This window comes from Heptranchias perlo, chromosome 41 (assembly GCF_035084215.1).
Source record: "Heptranchias perlo isolate sHepPer1 chromosome 41, sHepPer1.hap1, whole genome shotgun sequence".
NCBI classification, from domain to species: Eukaryota; Metazoa; Chordata; class Chondrichthyes; order Hexanchiformes; family Hexanchidae; genus Heptranchias; species Heptranchias perlo.
Window position 1 is genome coordinate 11,449,704 of NC_090365.1, and position 21,505 is coordinate 11,471,208.

The window sequence follows — 21,505 nt, forward strand, 5'->3', positions numbered from 1 at the left end:
CTTTCATTCTTGAAGATTTTCTCCACCTCTCTTCATCTTCTGATGTAGCTTTGCATTCAACTGAAGACGTGCAGTTGTACGGACGCACTTGGGCCCTTCAGCTGGGAGGGTGGGATACTCTAAGCTGTGGGCTTGTTCACGAGTGCCTCTAATTCCAGGATCATCCTAAGGGTGTGCTCTACTCCACATGGATGGGTAATATTGGGTTGGTTTGCCCCTTTCCTGAGATGGAAGTATCTGCTGTTCAGACGTGGTCCTACGTTGTCCTAATTCCCCTGGAGCATTTGATTGGTTCAGGGATTGAACTAGAGGTCCCTGGCCTGCAATGCTGGTACAATGAGAATAACTTGCATTTATATAGCGCCTTTAACAAGGTAAAACGTCCCAAGGCACTTCACAGGAGCGATTATCAAACAAAAAATAAATTGACACTGAGCCAAAGAAGGAGACATTAGGACAGGTGACCAATAGCTTGGTCAAAGAGGTAGGTTTTGAGGAGAGAGAGGTAGAGAGGTTTAGGGAAGGAATTCCAGAGCTTAGGGCCTAGGCAGCTGAAGGCACGGCCGCCATTGGTGGAGCGATGAAAATCGGGGATGCGCAAGAGGCCAGAATTGGAGGAGCGCAGAGATCTGTGAGGGTTGTAGGACTGGAGGAGGTTACAGAGATAGGGAGGGGCGAGGCCATGGAGGGATTTGAAAACAAGGATGAGAATTTTAAAATTGAGGCATTGCCAGACTGGGGTCAGCAGGTCATGTAGGTCAGCAAGGGGTGATGGGTGATTGAGACATGGTGCGATTTAGGGTACGGGCAGCAGAGATGAAGTGATGGGACCAGCGTGACCTGGTGTATTGGAACTGTAGAATGCTTTGCGAAGGCAGGACAGAATGTGGATTTACCCCCACCCGTCCCTAATTCATATTCTCAGTGGGTGAGTGAGTCACTCACTTCAGCCCCCCCACTCTTTACGCACCCCTTAGTGGGCTGCCACAGAGCCTCACAAATCAGGTTTTAGGTGCAGCTCTGTGCAGTGTGTCCCCTCAACTCACGGACAGTTTACTTAACAGCAAAGGGTGGAAAATAAATTTACTTTTAAATTAAAAATGAAATCTGATCTAACCCTTAGAACTAGTTTGGAAAAAACCGCGTAGTCTCTGACCAATTGGGGGTGATTTGGAGCGTTGCTCGCAGGGAGTGCATCTTGGGAAATCTTAGGTTCGCAGTTCGTGATTTTATAGAATCATCTAGCACAGATATAAGATTCTTGTAAGACCCATCCTGCCTGTGCTGGCTCTTTGAAAGAGCTATCCAATTAGTCCCACTCCCCCTGCTCTTTCCCCATAGCCCTGCAAATTTCTCCCTTGCAAGTATTTATCCAATTCCCTTTGGAAAGTTACGATTGAATCTGCTTCCACCGCCCTTTCAGGCAGCGCATTCCAGATCATTGCAGATGGCACTCACCTCTGGGTCAGAAAAAAGAAAAGAAAGAACTTGTATTTATATCGTTGCCTTTCACTACCTTGGACATCCCAAAGTGCTTTACAGCCAATGAAGTGTTGTCACTGTTGTAATGCAGGAAACGCTGCAGCCAACTTGTGCATAGCAAGATCCCACAAAGAGCATTGTGATAATCTGTTTTAGTGATAAATGTTGACCAGGACACTGAGGAGAACTCTCCTTCGAATAGTGCGATGGGACCTTTTATGTCCCCCTGAGAGGGCCTCAGTTTAACGTCTCATCTGAATGACGGCACCTCCGACAGTGCAGCACTCCCTCAGTACTGCACTGGGAGAGTCAGCCTCGATTTTTGTGCTCAAGTCTCTGGAGTGGGACTTGAACCTACAACTTTCTGACTCCGAGGCGAGAGTGCTACCCACTGAGCCGCGGCTGACAATTATGAAGGTTATACATTCGAACCTCCCTCCAACACACATTCCAGTCTAAGACTTCAGCGCAGTACTGAGGGAATGCCGCACTGTCGGAGGTACCGTCTTTTGGATGAGACCTTAAACTAGTCCTCACCTGGCCATTCTGGTGGTCAAAGATTCCATGGTGCTTTTCGTGGAAGAGCAGGGAGTTCTCCTGATCAACAATAAAAAAACCCCGAGATTAACTAGTAATTCATCTCATTGCCATTTGTGAAACATTGGTTAATGCTAACAGACTGCTGCATTTTCCTGTGTAATAACAGTTACTATGTTCAATCCGAAATCCTTTGAGACATTTTAATGTAACCGGGCGCTGTGTAGGTGCCAGAGTCATCTAATATTTTTACTATTAATTCAGAATATAGCATTGGGAAAATAGCTTCATAATATAAACTCTGCTCGGTTTATACTTTGAGGTTTTACGCTGTGTGTTCTGTTTATTTCCTTTCAGTTGCTCTTCAGCAAACAGTAAGTCCTGTGGCTAACACTCTGCTCACAGCAAAGCGGAAAGCAACTGATGAGTCTTCTCAAAATCCAGGGATCACAGCAAAAAGGAGGTAATTGAATGAGCAAACCCTTGGTTGAATTTAAAAAAAACATTACCAACCAAATTGGAAATTTCAAATCTTTTTCAAGCAACCTTGGGGTTTAAAAATAAACGTATTCTCGAGAGCATTGCATGTGAGGTAGTGACACACATTATTGGAATGGCAATATAGTGCACGCCCTGAGTGGAATTACACAGAGGCTACAGCACAGAAATAGGCCATTCGGCCCATCTGGTCTGTGCCCACATTTATGCTCCACATGAGCCTCCTCCCGCCCCTCTTCATCTCACCCTATCAGCATATCCTTCCATTCTTTTCTCCCTCATGTGTTTATCTAGCTTCTCCCTAAAGGCATCTATGCTATTCACCTCAACTATTCCTTGTGGTAATGAGTTCCACGTTCTAACCACTCTTTGGGCAAAGAAGTTTCTCCTGAATTCCCTATTGGATTTATTAGTGATGAATTACACAGCTTCGAGTTCCCTATCTCGGCTGGGCCGTGCAGGGAGGCGCCACGCAGAGACTGGGCATCTTCATGCAGCAGAGGAGAGAAAACCGCATCAGGTGTTTGCCCTGGTGACCAACTCGGAGTGGCATTGGCTGATAGAGATGTGTGGCTAGGGGGAAAGTGGCTGAGGTCCTCGCTATAGGGTAACGTGTTTTCCCTGTCACACTTCAGTGGTCACACTTTCCAGATGCAAATTTATTTCTGTGTTATAGCTGCACTTGATTGCTTCAAATTCCGTGTTCATAAAACAGCGGCAAAAGAGAGGAGGAGGCCGTTCAGCCCCTCGAGCCTGTTCCGCCATTCAGTTAGATCATGGCTGATCTGTATCTTAACCCCATTTACCTGCCTTAATACTCTTACCTCACAAATATCTATCAATCTCAGTTTTTAAATTTTCAATTGACCCCCAGCCTCAACAGCTTTTTTGGGGGAAAGAGTTCCAGATTTCCACTCCCCTTTGTGTGAAAAAGTGCTCCCTGACATCACCCCTAAATGGCCAAGTTCTAATTTTTTAGGTTATTCGCCCTTGTTCACTCCCCCATCAGAGGAAATAGTTTCTCTCTATCTACCCTATCAAATCTTTTAATCATCTTAAACATCTCAATTAGATCACCCCGTAATCTTTTATACTGCAGGGAATACAAGCCTAGTCTATCCAACCTGTCCTCATAATTTAACCCTTTTAGCCCTGGTATCATTCTGGTGAATCTGCGCTGCATCCCCTGCAAGGCCAATATATCCTTCCTGAGGTGTGTGGTGCCCAGAACTGAACGTAGAACTCCAGATGGGGTCTAACCAGAGCTTTATATAACTGTAGCATAAACTGCACCCATTGGTGCAACTGGATTGGTAGGCAATGTAGGAGTCACCAATTAATAAGTAGCAATGCAAATCACCAATCATGAAGTTCAAAAAACTATGAATGGAAACGTCTTTTAAAAAGCTGAACCAATCAAATTGCTCCAAAAAAATTGTGAAAATCCTATTGGCTGCCACCTTGGGTTCTTTAATAAGCTGGACATTTGCTACTGGACAAAAGGTTTGTCACATGATAAAGTTCAATATTTATAAGGAAATAATAAAAGTTACCTGTAGATCAGTATTTTCTGGATTTGAAATACCTGGAGCAATGTTTTGTGCCAGAAACCTCTACTCATCATTAGAATGGTTAAAGCACAGGAGGCCATTCAGCCCATCGAGCCCATGCCGGCTCTTTGTCAGAGTAATCCAGTTAGTCCTATTTCCCCCGCTCTTTCCCCGCAGCCCTGATGTGAAGAGCTTGGGCCTCGAGTCCATTCAGGTTCCCGTCACTGTCAGTCAGCTAACAGACTAGAGCTTCCAGCATGCACCTGTGCACGCAGCTCCTCAATGTTCCTGATCGACAGCAAAACTGGCAGCTCACAGAACGTGTGTGTAAATCCTGCCCACTCCAGTGGACAATTGCTGAGAATGAAAAGCTCCAATTTTAGAACAGTGAAAGTCACCAGAATTGGGGGTTTTTTGTATCAAACGTACAGTAAAATGTTAATTTTCCTGAAAACCCCCCAAATTAGATCACTCTGTAGTCATTACATCATATTACGTGCGTAACAAATTAAACTTTCAACAATTCAAGTGGAATCTTTATATTTTGTAACGATAGTTTATATGGAGAACATTGAAAACAACAATTGCTGATGTAAACAGCATTATTTAGGTAACTGGTACTTTAATTATCAGCTCATCTGCTGCTGAAACCCTCATCCGTGCTCTTATTACCTCCAGACTCTACTATTCCAATGCTCTCCTGGCCGGCCTCCCATCTTCCACCCTCCATAAACTTGAGCTCATCCAAAACCCTGCTGCCCGTATCCTAACTCGCACCAAGTCCTGTTCACCCATCACCCCTGTGCTCGCTGACCTACATTGGCTCCCAGTCTGGCAACACTTCGATTTTAAAATTCTCATCCTTGTTTTCAAATCCCTCCCCGGCCTCGCCCCTCCCTATCTCTGTAACCTCCTTCAGCCCTACAATCCTCTGAGATCTCTGCACTCCTCCAATTCTTGCCTCTTGCTCATCCCCGATTTTAATCGCTCCACCATTGGCGGCTATGCCTTCAGCTGCCTAGGCCCTAAGCTCTGGAATTCCCTCCCTAAACCTCTCTGCCTCACTCTCCTCCTGTAAGACACTCCATAAAACCCACCTCTTTGTCGAAGCTTTTGATCATCTACCCTAATACCTCCTTGTGTGGCTCAGTGTCAAATTTTGTTTGATTAACGCTGCTGTGAAGCACCTTGGGATGTTTTACTTCGTTAAAGGTGCTATATAAATGCAAGTTGTTTTTTTTCTCATTCATGGGATGTGGGCATCACTGGCGAGGCCAGCATTTATTGCCCATCCCTAATTGTCCTTGAGAAGGTGGTGGTGAGCCGCCTTCTTGAACCGCTGCAGTCCGTGTGGTGAAGGTTCTCCCACAGTGCTGTTAGGAAGGGAGTTCCAGGATTTTGACCCAGCGACGATGAAGGAACGGCGATATATTTCCAAGTCGGGATGGTGTGTGACTTGGAGGGGAACGTGCAGGTGGTGTTGTTCCCATGTGCCTGCTGCCCTTGTCCTTCTAGGTGGTAGAGGTCGCGGGTTTGGGAGGTGCTGTCGAAGAAGCCTTGGCGAGTTGCTGCAGTGCATCCTGTGGATGGTACACACTGCAGACACAGTGCGCCGGTGGTGAAGGGAGTGAATGTTTAGGGTGGTGGATGGGGTGCCAATCAAGCGGGCTGCTTTGTCCTGGATGGTGTCGAGCTTCTTGAGTGTTGTTGGAGCTGCACTCATCCAGGCAAGTGGAGAGTATTCCATCACACTCCTGACTTGTGCCTTGTAGATGGTGGAAAGGCTTTGGGGAGTCAGGAGGTGAGTCACTCACTGCAGAATACCCAGCCTCTGACCTGCTCTTGTAGCCACAGTATTTATGTGGCTGGTCCAATTAAGTTTCTGGTCAATGGTGACCCCCCCAGGATGTTGATGGTGGGGGATTCGGCGATGGTAATGCCGTTGAATGTCAAGGGGAGGTGGTTAGACTCTCTCTGTTGTATCTACATACAGTGGGTATTTTTTTCTAGGAACCACTCAAAAGCATTTCCTTTACTGAATGTGGAGAGAATTTCTTTTCAAATTCTGTCACTGGAGGTACGGACTCCCTCCCCACTCCCAGCTTTGCTACGATGTAATCTCTGACTCTCCATAAACAATGTCCTGCAAGATCTGCTAGTATGTTTATCTATATAATATTTCAAGTATAGAGAACACATCTTGTAAATGCTGTACTTTGTTGCTATCTCCCCTAATGTTATAACCCACTGTAGCCTCTGATTTACTGTGGGTGTAACTCAAAGTTCTGCCTGTGGTGTGCATTTTACCTGTCACGCTTTGGGTGTCACACTCTTCTAAATGCAAATTTTGCATCACCCTTCCACCTGATTGGTCGGAATTTCATTTTCATAAAACAATAACAAATTATAACTGACGGGATGGGAAGTGCATCTAATGTGAGAGAACCAAGTAGAAAAACCAGCATTGAGGTGGACACATCACAACACCAAAGATCTGCTAGTACTTCATAAAAATGATTGTCCTAAATACAATGTATGGCTCAGACTAACGTCATGCTAAAATTAAATAACTCATTTTTTTAAACAAGATTACGTTCAAAATGATTAAATGAGGAGAATCTGTTTTCACTGGCAGGAGGGTCGGTAACAGAGGGCACAGATTTATGGTAATTGGCAAAAGAACCAAAGGGGAGATGAGGAGAATTTTTTTTCTACCGAGTTGTTATGATCTGGAGTGCACTGCCTGAAAGGGCGGAGGAAGCAGATTCAATAGTGACTTTCAAAAGGGAATTGGATAAATACTTGAAAAGGAAATGTTTGCAGGACTATGGGGAATGAGTAGGGGGAGTGGGACTAATCGGATAGCTCTTTCAAAGATCGAAGGACCGAATGGCCGTCTGCTGTGCTCTATGATTCTAATACTGCAAATTACAGTAAGTTCAGTGACAGACCAATGTGTAAGCAGTGATTGGGATGCTGGAGCACTGGAAGTTACAATAGGAGGTATTTACGTTGCTGGCTCTTGGTGGCAGTTCCAGGAATGGCAACTGGACACAGCGTCCCATTCTCCATATACAGACACAGGATTGTTTCTAAGGATCTCTTCTGGTCCGCTTGGTCATTGCGATCTCTCATTTTTTCAGTTTTAATTGTCTCTTTTTTCACTGCAGGCGATCAGTGACAGAGTTAACTGAGGCTGAACCTAAATCTCCTCTAGATGGTCGCAGTCCAGGAGTGGCGAATTCGACCTCTGCAGGTCATTGTGTGTTGTAATTTGTTGTGTGTCTGGGCTAAGCAGGGTTTCTCCGTAGTCTCACTCCAACACTTTATCCCCAACATCTGATCTCATGAGGTAATGAATGTTTGGGTTTTTTTTGTGGTTGCCTTGGGAGTAGAGAGGCCACAGGGGTCGAGGGGGGGGTGGCTGTGAATATAGGTAGGAGAGTTTATATATGGCGGAAGAGGTGTCGAGAGGGGGCAAGGGGAGTGAGATTGAGATTGAAATTGCTGAGGATGAGTCGGCGCTCAGTGAAGAGGCTGAGGGAGGAGAGGAGCTTGGGGGAGGCGGCAGACAATGGCGAAGGGGTGGTAATAGGGTGAGGTGCTCAAAGGAGACACCAAGTTGTGACTTGGTGACCAGGCCCACTGTGGCGGCATGGACAATGCTGCTGGTTGAAAATATAGCCAGGAAAGTTTTAGTTAAGGGCAAGATGGGATCACTGAAATGTTTTCACCAGATGAACAAAAACCTTCACACTGGAATCATAGACTTTTACAGTGCAGAAGGAGGCCATTCAGCCTGTTGCACCTGTGCTCTTGAGGAGATATCCATTTGGTTCCGTTCCCCGTACCCATTTAATTTTTTCTTTTTCAACCAAAGGATCCCACGGCATTATTTCGAAGAAGATCAGGGGAGTTCTCCCTGGTCTCCAATATTTATCCCTCAACCAGCATTATGATAAACAGATTATCTGGTCATTATCACATTGCTGTTAGTGGGATCTTGCTGTGCACAAATTGGCTGCTGCATTTCCTACATTACAACAGTAACAACACTTCAAAAGTATTTAATTGGCTGGAAAGTGCTTTGTGACGTCCTGAGATCATGAAAGCCACTTTATAAATGCAAGTCTGTCTGTCTTTCACTAGTCTACTTTTAAAAGCTGGTATTCTGCTTTCACCATTGCTTCTGGTTGGGTACTCTACCTCTCTCTCCTCCTTTAAGACCCTCCTTAAAACCTACCTCTTTGGCCATGCTTTTGCTCACCCCTCCTACCATTTCCTTCTTTGGCTTGGCGTCTATTTTTGTCTGATTACACCTGTATGAAGCACCTTTGGACCTTTTTCTATGTTAAAGGTGCTACAGAAATACGTTATTGTTGGTAATCCATGTCCTAATAGCTCTGTGTAAAACAAAAAGACAAACCGATTGTCCCTGAGCTCCCCCTTTGTTCTTTTGGTGATGATTTTAGATTTATGTCCTTTACTTACTGATTCACCAACCAATGGACATTTTTCTTATTGAAACCCCTTATAATTTTGAAAACCTCTATCAAATCTCCTCTTAACCATCACTGTTTGAGTGAAAAGAGCCCTAATTTCTCTACTCTCTCCTCATAAATAAGGCATAGGAACAAGAGTAGGCCATTCAGCCCATTGAGCCTATTCTGCCATTCAGTTAGCTCATGGCTGATCTGTGCCTCAACTCCATTTACCCGCCTTTGCTCCATATCCCTTGATACCCTCACCCTACAAAAATCTGTCGATCTCAGTCTTGAAAACTCCAATTGATCCCCATCATCGACAGCCTTTTGGGGGAGAGAGTTCCAGATTTCCACTACCCTTTGTGGGAAAAAGTGATTCCTGATTTCCCTTCTAAATGGCCTAGCTCTAATCTTAAGATTATGGCTCCAATTTTAACTCCCCCCTCCACCCCTGGCCTGGCAGAAACCGGAGGCCTGAGTGCGGGAGCAGTGACTACTTCCCCATCAGGCCAGACCCACCGGGAGGCAGATCGTGGACCAGAAGAGGCACAGAAAGGTAAGTTTTAAAGTGTTTTTTTAGGTTTCCTTGTGGGCCAGGAATGCTCCTCCAGGAATCTCAAGGAAGTCTAGGACCTCCCTTACCCCAGGCTCCACCTGATCACATTCAGATCCCCCTTCACCACTATACTGGATCCTCCTGCGGCTGCCTGTCATCAAATTCCGACTCCCACCCACTGGCCATGTCTTGGATCTGGCTGGGTTCGGGTGGGAGTTTATAGAAATGAGGCTTCCACGTCCCCGGGTCTCCGCTCGCTTGCACCATGCCCCCCACCCCCTCCTCCAGTACCTGGGTGCTGGATTAATTACTGTGCAGTAAGTGGGTGCTGGAATAATTACTGTGGAGTAACTAGGTGCTGGATTAATTACTGTGCAGTAACTGGGTGCTGGAATAATTACTGTGGAGTAACTGGGTGCTGGAATAATTACTGTGGAGTAACTGGGTGCTGGATTAATTACTGTGGAGTAACTGGGTGCTGGATTAATTACTGTGGAGTAACTGGGTGCTGGAATAATTACTGTGGAGTAACTGGGTGCTGGAATAATTACTGTGGAGTAACTGGGTGCTGGAATAATTACTGTGGAGTAACTGGGTGCTGGAATAATTACTGTGGAGTAACTGGGTGCTGGAATAATTACTGTGGAGTAACTGGGTGCTGGAATAATTACTGTGGAGTAACTGGGTGCTGGAATAATTACTGTGGAGTAACTGGGTGCTGGAATAATTACTGTGGAGTAACTGGGTGCTGGAATAATTACTGTGGAGTAACTGGGTGCTGGAATAATTACTGTGGAGTAACTGGGTGCTGGATTAATTACTGTGGAGTAACTGGGTTCTGGAATAATTACTGTGGAGTAACTGGGTGCTGGAATAATTACTGTGGAGTAACTGGGTGCTGGAATAATTACTGTGGAGTAACTGGGTGCTGGAATAATTACTGTGGAGTAACTGGGTGCTGGAATAATTACTCTGGAGTAACTGGGTGTTTCATCTGTAAACGTGCCTGTGGAACAGCATTGATGGGAATTGGACTTTCTTGTGGGGGGAGATGATGGACGAACCTTCCTGCCCTGAAAAACCTGTCCATCCGTGAGCTGCCACGGAGAAGGACGATCTCCTACTGTACCAGTATATGTGTCCAAGATGCTCAAAGGGGAAAAAAATGGAATCTCTCTTCTCAGGATGTGTTGTGACTTCTTTATTACAGTTTGCTGCCAGGCCGAGGATCCCCTCTCTGAGGGGATGGAGAGTCCGTCTGTTTTCCTGAAGCCTTCGATGGAAGGCGCCATGCCATCAGCAGAGGGCAGTAAAGCTCTACCTACCTCCTCAATGAAGAGGGAAGGGAACAGGAAAGCACCCTGTAGTCGGACACAGAGGTAGGACTGGACACTGGTAAAGTGCATCATGCTGTCTCCGTTTACCTTGTATTGAGTTTCAGGATAAACAGAATTGATCTTGACGTTCCACATTGACCCTCTTTGATTTTGGAAACCAAAGGGGCCGTACCAGGACTCTGCGGGGACAAATTGTGAATTTATCCAAATGATGTCACAACCAGGCAGAGTTAAGAGAGATAAAAAACAAAACTGCGAATGTGGAATATCTGGAGTAAAAATAGAAATTGCTGGAACACCCAGCGGGCAGTGCCTGAAAAGACGAAGGAAGGAAAGAAAAAGAGAAAGAAAGAAAGTTCCAACTTACTAACAAACATTTCTACAGCACCTTTCACAATCTCAGGACGTCCCAAAGCACTTTACAGTCAACAAAGTACTTTTGAAGTGTAGTCACTGTTGTAATGAAGGTTAACGGCAGGTTAATGTTGTAGATAGGACCTTATTTAGAACAAAGGGTCTTGACTTGAAACATTACCCTTGCTCTTTCAGATGCCAATAGACGTCCTGTGTATTTCCAGCATTTTTGACATCAGCACAGGGGATAGATTACTAGGAGTGATTTTAGGCACTAATCTGGCCAAGAGTTTCAGATTGCCTCATAAACCATAAAAAGACTTTTAATTGCCTTGCAAACTCTTGAGATTCTCTTAAATTGAGTAACTGAGATGAAGAGAGACTCTTGCCCCTTGTGAGGAGACGTGATGTCATGTGTCCAAGTTCCACACTGACAGCCTGTAGCCAAATCTGCTGCCCAAGGACTGCAATTTGGAATGAGTGATATCAAATCAGTTCACGTACCCATAATGCAGGACACTATCGAGACTGAAAAGAGTCGGAGAGGAGACTAGGTAAATGTCAGTTTGGTTCCGCTTTTAGCATGTTCGCCTCCGAGTGAGATGGGGTTGTGAATTCAAATCCTGGTATAAACTTGAACATATAATCTAGGCTGGCACTTGAGTGCAGTGCTATATAGCCAGAGATGCCGGCTTTCAATTGAGATCCCATCTGCCTGTTCAGGACGATGTAAAAAGATCCCATGGCACTTTTCAGAGGAGATCAGCGTGTTCAGGCCAACATTTCTCCCTCCACCAATACCACTAAAATCAGTTTATCTGCTCATTCATCTCATTGCTGTTTGTGGGATCTTGCTGTGTGCAAAATGATTACTGCATTTGCCTGCATAACAAGAATGACTAAGGGGAAGCTAGAAGATGCCTTTAAGGGGAAGCTAGATAAGTACATGAGGGAGAAAGGGTTAGATGAAGAGGATTGTGTGGAGCATAACCAACAGCACAGACCAGTTGGGCCGAATGGCCTGTTTCTGTGCTATAAACTCTATGTAATGGCTGCGCTTCAGAAGTAATCGATTGCCTGTAAAGCACTTTCAGAGGTGTCGGGGGCATGAAAGGCACTATATAAATACAAGTTCTTTCTTGCATCAGGTAGTAATGTTTAGATAGAAGCAACGCGGCCTCAAACAGTCCTATATTTCCATTTTTTGGTGTAATATCAAAATGTTTTTGGGCCAGCCCCATGCAGTCCTGGTGGTGAGTTTCGCCGTAGATGTTGATATCTTCTTCCTACAAAGTACTTGATGTGTGATGAGGGTTTCAGGATAATGATGTAAATGTTCTAAGTGATATAACTGGAAATGAGTCAGTTTGTGTCATAGAAGTGTCCTTTAGCGATCTCCCAGCTGCTACAATATATATCATTGCAGTTGAATAAGAAAATGGTATTTTCAGTCTAGAATATTAACTGTTAGTTTCTTTTACATTTCCCCTATTTATTGCAGCCCTATGCTTGCCCCGTTCACTCAGGTCCCAGACGCCCTGTTTCCCTCGCTGTGCTATTATTAGCTCGCACTTTCAGCAACTTACCACGCAAAAAAAATTTTAAAACCTAAACATGCAAGGGCAAGTCTAACTAAAGGCAGATGCTGTTAGATGCCCTGCCATAGCAAAATCTGGGGCATTTTGACCCAAAAAATGAAACATCGGCTTCCTACACTGAACTCGTACAGCTGCAAAACGGCCTTCGAGTGCTGTCCCCAGCAACGTACTAATCCCACATCCTACACATTCTTCATTGTGTCTCAATTAAATAAAACCAGGGTTCCCATTGTCAATTTGAGCTTTAAATCCACTCATTGATGTCAAGAATGCAAAGCAATGACATCTTCCACCCTGAATCCTATTCGAATTGGTATATCGTTCCTGTCATTTTAAAATAGCACATCCTTAAACTTACTGTGCACAGCACCATAAGAATTTCATTAATATATTGTGAATCTCCGAGAATCACAGAAATATAAAACACAAAGGAGGCCATTTGGCCCATCGTGCCTGTTCTGGCTCTTTGAAAGAGCTATCCACACCCCTACTCTTTTCCCATAGCCCTGCCAATTTTTCCTCTTCAAGTATTTATCCAATTCTCTTTTGAAAGTTACTATTGAATCTGCTTCCACCGCCCTTTCAGGCAGCGCATTCCAGATCATAACAACTCGCTGCATTAAAAAAAAATTCTCCTCATCCCCTCTGGGGTTCTTTGCCAATCATCTTAAATCTTGTCCTCTAGTTACCGACACTCCTGCCAGTGGAAACAGTTTCTCCTTATTTACTCCATAAAAACCCTTTATACCTTTCATACATAGCCATATCTTAACAACAGAAGAATACTGCAGTGTGTTACGCAGTATAATGCTCCAGGTGTTGATCACTCTCTTTGTAAAGTGATGTTTCCTGGCATCTACTCTAAACGTCTCCTTCACAGCCTTTAAACCTGTGCCCTTCTGTCCTGACATATCTGACACTATTGCTCTGAGATTGCTTCATCCACTCAAGTATTTTACATCTTAGAGTACCAAACTAATCCTGATTCCACGACAAACTAAGACACAGATTTAGCTCTAGTCCTTTCTCAATGGGGACAACTGCATTCAGAGTCTGAGCCTAATCTGTAGGCCAAGGTCTTGGCTCATGAACCCTGGTGATCCTGGGAATGTCTGATGCTGTGATTTTTAGTTTAGGTAGTTATGTGTAAATATTAATAAAAGATTGACTTTTTTTATTCGTTCATTGGATGTGGGCGTCGCTGGCGAGGCCAGCATTTATTGCCCATCCCTAATTGCCCTGAGAAGGTGGTGGTGAGCCGCCTTCTTGAACCGCTGCAGTCCGTGTGGTGAAGGTTCTCCCACAGTGCTGTTAGGTAGGGAGTTCCAGGATTTTGACCCAGCGACGATGAAGGAACGGCGATATATTTCCAAGTCGGGATGGTGTGTCGCTTGGAGGGGAACGTGCAGGTGGTGTTGTTCCCATGTGCCTGCTGCCCTTGTCCTTCTAGGTGGTAGAGGCTGCGGGTTTGGGAGGTGCTGTTGAAGATTTGGCGAGTTGCTGCAGTGCATCCTGTGGATGGTACACACTGCAGCCACTGTGCGCCGGTGGTGAAGGGAGTGAATGTTTAGGGTGGTGGATGGGGTGTCAATCAAGCTTGCACACAACTTGTGACAGTCAGAACACCCCATTGCTTTATTTTCATTGAGAAACCTAGGTGTCTAGGTCAAGGCAGGAAACTAAGTTCAGAAGAGTAGGAGGGAGGATGAGAAAGTTATGATGAGGTGACTTCAAATGAAGAAAAGCCTGAGATGAGTTCCATTTATGAAACCCAAGGAAAGAATGAGTTACAGTAGGAGACAAAACAATATGTATCAATGGTATTGCTCCAAAATGAAGGCTCCCCTTTAATTTCTGTTCTTGGTGACTGCCTCTCTTGAGCAATGCTGCTCTGGAGACTCTGTTTTCCAAAACAAAACTTCCTGGATTTTTCAATCTCAGTCCAGAAATGTCCATGTTTTAATGTAGTAATCTTCCTAAACACGAGGTACCTCAGGCTCTTTGGGAAAACCCAAGAAGCTGTCATAGATATTTACGTGGCGAAACCCATCTCCCCTGTGTTCCAATAGGATGGAGGGCAGTTTGGCTGGAAATTCAAGGTTTTGCAGACAATTTATATCGACAGATTCTGCCTCGTGGTCGAAACATTGCTGAGGTCCTATCCCATTTTGCAGAGATTGTGGAAGCTAAGGTAAAATCTGAAGCCGCCTACTTGTATTTACCTCAAGAGGGTAAGTGGGGCATCTAATGACCTTCATGGTTCTGGTCCATAAAATGAAGTCCACCCTAAAGCATAATGAAATATCCACCTTCCTTTCCATTGAGGAGTAAGAGGCTTGGGGCACTCTGACTGCTAAGCATGGTGCTAGGTGAGAGGGTGATTGCCTGGTTTAATATTACGGCTCAGCCCATGATTTAGATATGTCCCAGTGTTCCTGGATTGTTTTTCTCTTACCATTTAATCCTTCCCATCTGGACTGTGCTGGCACTTCTTGTATTGTTTTGGTAAAAGCATGGTTTTGATAGTTTGAATCGTCTGTTGATGTAATCTATTTATAACTCCATTTCATAGGTGTAATAATTTAAGTTACTTCAAAGTAATTATGTCCATGACATGCAAGCATAGGAAAGAGTTACGCTCAGTAATGCTGGCAGGACTGACTCCATAGAACAAAGCTCAATCATGGTGTCAGCTGTGGCAAAGTTGGTAGCATTCTTGCCTCTGAGTCAGAAGGTTGTGAGTTCAAGTCCCAATCCAGGGACTTGAGCACATAATCCAGACTGACACTCCTGTGCAGTACTGAGGGAGTGCTACACTGTCAGATGAGATGTTAAACCAAGGCCCCGTCTGCCCTTTCAGGTGGATCCCATGGCACTATTTTGAAGACGAGCAGGAGCATTCTCCCCAGTGTCTTGGCCAATATTTATCCCTCAACCAACACCACTGAAACAGATTATCTGGTCATTATCACGTTGCTGTTTGTGGGATCTTGCTGTGCACAAATTGGCTGCCGCTTTTCCTACATTACAAGGTGACGACACTTCATTGGCTGTAAAGCGCTTTGGGACGTCCTGAGGTCGATAAAGGCACTATATAAATGCAAGTCTTTTTACTTTCTCAATGCTCATGGACGAGCATGTGTTTCTCACATCCGTTGTCTATCTGCCAGATGTTGCTGGTTGCGTTTCTACTGCTACTAGCACCCTGTTGGGTTCAACGTGTGTGGTGCCAAGTTTCACAGTCGATTTCCAGACAGCACAATCTTTGATTAAATTTTCCCAGGTTTCCGGATGAATGTCTCAGATATTCATTCAAATTGTTTTGTAAAGAATAATTTATCTTGATAGTCTCCTTAATGTAAAATCTAACATTAATATTTGGTGTGACTGATGTCCCAATCTGATATTAATATAACTTACAATTTTTCAAAATTATGAACCAACATGATTTGGACGGTTTATAACAGTGCTGGAATTTTAGCTGGAGGCGTCAAGCTTAATTCTTGCTCATATTTAAACTTTGAGTTCCCCTTAAAAAGCAAACTTGCCAAATTCACCTAGGCTGTCTGAGGGGGAGGGGGGGGGAAGAGGAGTGGACAAACTGACCATATGGAGGTGTTGCTGTCTACTTCACAACTCCTGGCACATCCCCGACTCCCTTCACCCCAACATTGGCGGCCGTGCCTTCAGCTGTCTGGGCCCTAAGTTCTGGAATCCCTTCACCTCTCTCTCCTCCTTTTAAGTCGCTCCTTAAAACCTACCTCTTTGACCAACCTGTCCTAACATCTCCTTATGTGGCTTGGTGTCAAATTTTGTTTGATTACACTCCTGTAAAGCGCCTTGGGACGTTTTACTCCATTAAAGACGCTATATAAATGCAAGTTGTTGTTGATTCACGAGGTCCATTGAGATGTGCACGGTCTGGAATTCCTACCACAGAGCGGGAATATGTGAGGAGGAGAGGCTGCCGAGGGGAAGGAGAGAAAGCTGAAATGGGATAACTACAAGTAAAAATTACCAATAAATGAATGTAAAGCATAATGTCTAAAGACTCCATCGTCAAATCTGACTAAAGTTTAACGCCTGTGGATTGTGACTATCCCAGTTACAGTATGACTGAACTTTCCCTGAAGCAGCATCTCTGAAGTGACATTTTATGGAAGGAGATTTCTGCCTTGCGAGTAGAATAGTTTGACAGCCATCAACTTTTAATTTAAAGTAGGTTACAAAATGAATTATTCAAAGTCCACATGTGTAGCGCTCTGTTAGAAATCTTGAATGAAGTATCAGTTGTCTAATTACAAGCTTAGCATGAGAAAAGCCTTAGCGCAATGCAGATGCCCATCTTGGTCTGCGGAATTTATTAGAGTCAGATAAATATATGTTCATGTGATTTATCCAGTTTAGAAAATTATACATTTGAGCTTTCCTCGGTTACGTAGTGGGTAGCCGTCCTGCCTGATGTGATATTAGAAGCCACACAGATCGGGAAGGTCCTTGGTCTGTGCTGAATTAACAGATCTCAACTGCAGAGTGGCTGCTACAATATTATTGTCAGCTGTGGCTCATTGGTAGCACTGAGCATAAAATCTAGGCTGACTCTCCCAGTGCGGTACTGAGGGAGTGCTGCACTGTCAGAGGTGCCGTCTGTTGGATGAGACGTTAAACTGAGGCTCTGTCTGCCCCCTCAGGTGGACGTAAAAGATCCCATGGCACTATTTTGAAGAAGAACACGGGAGTTCTGGCCAATATTTGTCCCTCAACCAACATCACTAAAAACAGATTATCTGGTCATTATCACATTGCTGTTTGTGGGATCTTGCTGTGTGCTAATTGGCTGCCACGTTTCCTACATTACAACAGTGACTACACTTCAAAAAAAAAAAGAAGTATTTCATTGGCTGTAAAGCACTTTGGGATGTCCTGAGGTCATGAAAGGCGCTTTATAAATCTTTCTTTAGGGAGTGGAGAATCAGTCAGATTCCCACTCCTCATGACTATCCAGTCACTCCAGCTGGGAAGGGTATTTTGCATGAGGACTGGTTCAGGCTGGGCTTCGACGCTGTCAATGTTAAATTAGTCTTCCAACATTCTGTTCAGGCTCACGCATGAAGAATGGTCACTTGGGTGTGGTGGCGGAGAGCAATGGGGACTTTTCCGTAGCCCCTGGCCAAGTGCTTCAGGAGGAGAATGTTGGAAGCAGGGTGGGAGGGAAAAGAAAATGGGAGCAATTCTTTTTGCTCCCCTTGTTGGATGGTATCTGCTTTTCCCTCCCTTGGTGATGGCGCACTGCATCTTGAGGACTGGGTGCATGTTGCCAACTCAATCGAGCTGAAGTAACGGCAGTCTGGGGGACTTGAACTCGATGCTTCCAATCAGCAGGCAAACATCCAACTATTTGGGGCTCCCCCACTAGGCTAACCCGTCCTGTTCCCAGGTTTCTGGGAAGAGCTTCTGGCGGCACTTCCCTTTTTAAATGAATCCGTCTCGTCCAACTGCCTTCCTGACGCTGGGATTTTGGGATGTGCTGCCAAGCATTTACTGTTGACTGCTCTCCTTGTGTTTTCCAGAGCTCCACCCAAGAGAGAAGCCAGCCCATGGCCCCTAGCCCACCCGAAGGAGAGGGTCAGGAAATCACTGCGATGCTTTGGTCTTAACAGATGCAAAGATTCAGTAAGTTAAATCTGTGGAAGGACGGAGGGTTTTGTGAAGAAACCTTTGAGTTGAACCTTTTGATAACACTATTTACGATAGAAATTCTGGCTGCTAATTCTTTTCTTAATAAAACCCAGGATTCAAAGAGGTGCAACTCCAGAATATAGACATTGCCCAAATCATTCTCGTCCAATACATTTATGCCACTGGAAGATGTGATGATTTAACCGCCAATTGTTGGCCACTTTCCCCAGTGCCGCAGTTGTTAAAGGTGATGTGTGGCTGAACCTGATAACCAGAAAGTCCCTGGGTTGCAGGTCATTGTCAGTTAGGCAGCACTCGGGAGCGCTGCAAATTGGCCTCAGCTGTCCCTAGGCTAGGGAGGGGAACGAGCAAAGCTATATAGAATCATACAGCACAGGAGGAGGCCATTCGGCCCATCGTGTCCGTGCCGGAACTCAAAGAGCTACTGAAAGTCCCACTCCCCAGCTCTTTCCCCATAGTCCACCCCCTCTCCCTCGACTCCCATTCCCCATCTCTCATCTGATCCTCGTCTCCCTCTCTCCCTGACCCCCATTTTCCCACTTCTCTGACCCCCATTCCCCATCTCTCCTCCGATCCCCATTTCCCAGTCTCCCTCTCTCCTCTGATCCCCATTTCCCAGTCTCCCTCTCTCTCTCCTCCGATCCCCATTTCCCAGTCTCCCTCTCTCTCTCCTCCGATCCCCATTTCCCAGTCTCCCTCTCTCTCTCCTCCGATCCCCATTTCCCAGTCTCCCTCTCTCTCTCCTCCGATCCCCATTCCCCAGTCTCCCTCTCTCTCTCCTCTGACCCCCAGTCTCCCTCTCTCCCCGACCCCCGTTCCCCATCTCTCCTCTGACCCCCAGTCTCCCTCTCTCCTCGACCCCCGTTCCCCATCTCTCCTCTGACCCCCAGTCTCCCTCTCTCCGACCCCCGTTCCCCATCTCTCCTCTGACCCCCAGTCTCCCTCTCTCCCCGACCCCCGTTCCCCATCTCTCCTCTGACCCCCAGTCTCCCTCTCTCCCCGACCCCCGTTCCCCATCTCTCCTCTGACCCCCAGTCTCCCTCTCTCCCCGACCCCCGTTCCCCATCTCTCCTCTGACCCCCAGTCTCCCTCTCTCCCCGACCCCTGTTCCCCATCTCTCCTCTGACCCCCAGTCTCCCTCTCTTCCCGACCCCCGTTCCCCATCTCTCCTCCGACCCCCATTCCCCAGTCTTCCTCTCTAGTTACAGCAAGAAAAAGCAAATTCCAAAATAATTTCCCTGCCTTGGGATCTTTTGGGCAGAATTATTTCTTCCCCTTGCAAGTTGATGCCTTGCCCATTAGGAAAGTCAAAACACAATAAAGGTTTAAAACCGTCCAGCATCATTTTAAGAAGGGATACATTTTCTTGGATTTTTTTTCCTGAAAATCCTGCACAGCTAAACAATTTGACAATAGGAGAAACTCAGTCAGTGGAACAGGTCTGGCAAGACGCGAAACTGACCGTTTGACTCTTTTGTGCCTGGATGTGAAGAGATTTACAGCACGGTGGTGTTTTGTGTGTGTCGCGTGCTGGTGAAGTGAGTGGCAGTTCAGCAGTGACCCTCTGAAGTGCCTCCCAGGCAAACTGTGTGCAACATGGAGTGCGGGGGTCAACTTGTGGTTTGAGATAAGGGAGTTTGGGGTGGGGTAGTCCTGTGTTATGTCTGGTCGATGCCGCATACAGCCTGGGTGTGCTTGATGTTGGGATTGGATACAAAGTTGGAAAATGTTTAGCAAAATTCCTCAATCGAGCACACTCAGATCCTGAGTGGATTCAGTTTGGAGATCAAGGAAAAGGCGGTTAACTGTTGTGGACCTTCCTTATTTGTTCACCTGTGGATTAAGAATGTTTCTTTGGCAATATTTCTCTTTTTTTAATGGTTTTCTTTTCCTGCCCTTCAGAAATTCAGCCTCCCATTAAATTTGGCTTCCAAAGAATCAAAGGCAACTTGCTGTGATTTGCTGACCCCGACCATAACTGGTAGCCTGGATGGATCTCCACTGGCTGGAACAAATGTTCTTTTGACCCCGGTGTCTCAGAGGAGTGACCCACTGGGTAATGGTACGTGCAAATTAAAACAGATATTGCCTATACTTGAACCTAACTATTACTTTCTGTCTGAGCATGGGCCATGTTTGTATGCAGTTTGGCATCATTTAGTGCAGTTGTACCAGGGGCAGGGGGAGTAAGGAGAAATGTCAGAGACTTTCATACGTTTAAGGTGTCAGCTGTGGTGTAGCACTCTCGCCCCTGAGTCAGGCAGCTATGGGTTCAAGTCCCACTCCAGAGACTTGAACATCAAATTTAGGCTAACACTCCAGTGCAATACTGAGGGAGTGCTGCACTGTCGGAGGTGTCGCCTTTCAGATGAGATGTTAAACCAAAGCCCTGTCTGCCCCCTCAGGTGGATGTAAAAGATCCTACAGCACTATTTCAAAGAAGAGCAGGGTGTCCTGGCCAATATTTATCCTTCAACCGACCACTAAAAACAGATTATCTGGTCATTATCACATTGCTGTTTGTGGGAGCTTGCTGTGTGCAAATTGGCTACGGTGTTTCCTACATTACAACAGTGACCATACTTCAAAAGCACTTTATTGGCTGTAAAGCACTTTGGGAAATCTTGAGTTCATGAAAGGCGCTTTATAAATGCAGGTCTTTCTTTTCTTTAAAGTATTCTGTCAATCAACTGCTCTCCATCAGCATTGCTTACGAGCTGAGAAAAGGGTTGGTCTGTTGTGCCTGACAGGGACAGGTGTGGGGTGAGCTGGGTCTGGATGGAGGGTAGGTGCTGGGTTGAGGTTTGGGCTGGGTGTTGGGGAGGTGAGTTAATTTAATAAAGAAAATTAAATAAAAAGAAAATTAGGCTTGGGAGAAGGACCACAAGTAGGCCTGGGATTGGGGTGGGTCATGGGCTCCATTAAATCAAGCCTGAGATTTGAAGTGCTTTGTAACCATTCCTTCTAATCATTAATGGGCTTGGAAATGGCCAGAGACCCAATCCCTATAGTACCCTGCTTGTCATTTCTTTCCATATAGATGCTACTTCCTTTACAACTATCCATTGCATCCTTAGTTATCCAGTTCAAAAGCTACCCTTCTATTCATTGCATTTCTCCTTTGTAAAGTAATTTCCCATGCGGTACTCTAGCAAAGATTTTGCTAAAGTCTAGCTATATTAAATCTGCCGAATTCTACTTGTCAACTAACAGTTCTTTCCTCAGGGAACTCTAGTAGATTTGTTGAGCACGATCTATCACCTGTAAATGTGACTACTTTTTTATTATCTATTTCTGTTGATGCTTTACTGTTCTTTCTTTCAGAATACTTTCTATTATTTTCCCAACTATCGATATTAGGCTCAGAGGTCTGTAGACCATGGCTTGTCTTTACGTCCACTTTTAGAAT

General features: G+C 45.3%; 1 protein-coding gene across 1 annotated transcript in view; it reads left to right on the forward strand.

The window, feature by feature from the left end:
- Positions 1-21,505, forward strand: part of LOC137305873 (rho GTPase-activating protein 11A-like) — a 54,057-nt gene that overhangs the window by 29,407 nt on the left and 3,145 nt on the right. Inside the window, exons 9-13 of the mRNA XM_067974809.1 lie at positions 2,377-2,482; positions 7,238-7,323; positions 10,318-10,486; positions 17,967-18,069; positions 19,999-20,158. Coding sequence (XP_067830910.1) covers positions 2,377-2,482; positions 7,238-7,323; positions 10,318-10,486; positions 17,967-18,069; positions 19,999-20,158 — 624 coding nt within the window. The remainder of the gene's footprint in view (positions 1-2,376; positions 2,483-7,237; positions 7,324-10,317; positions 10,487-17,966; positions 18,070-19,998; positions 20,159-21,505) is intronic.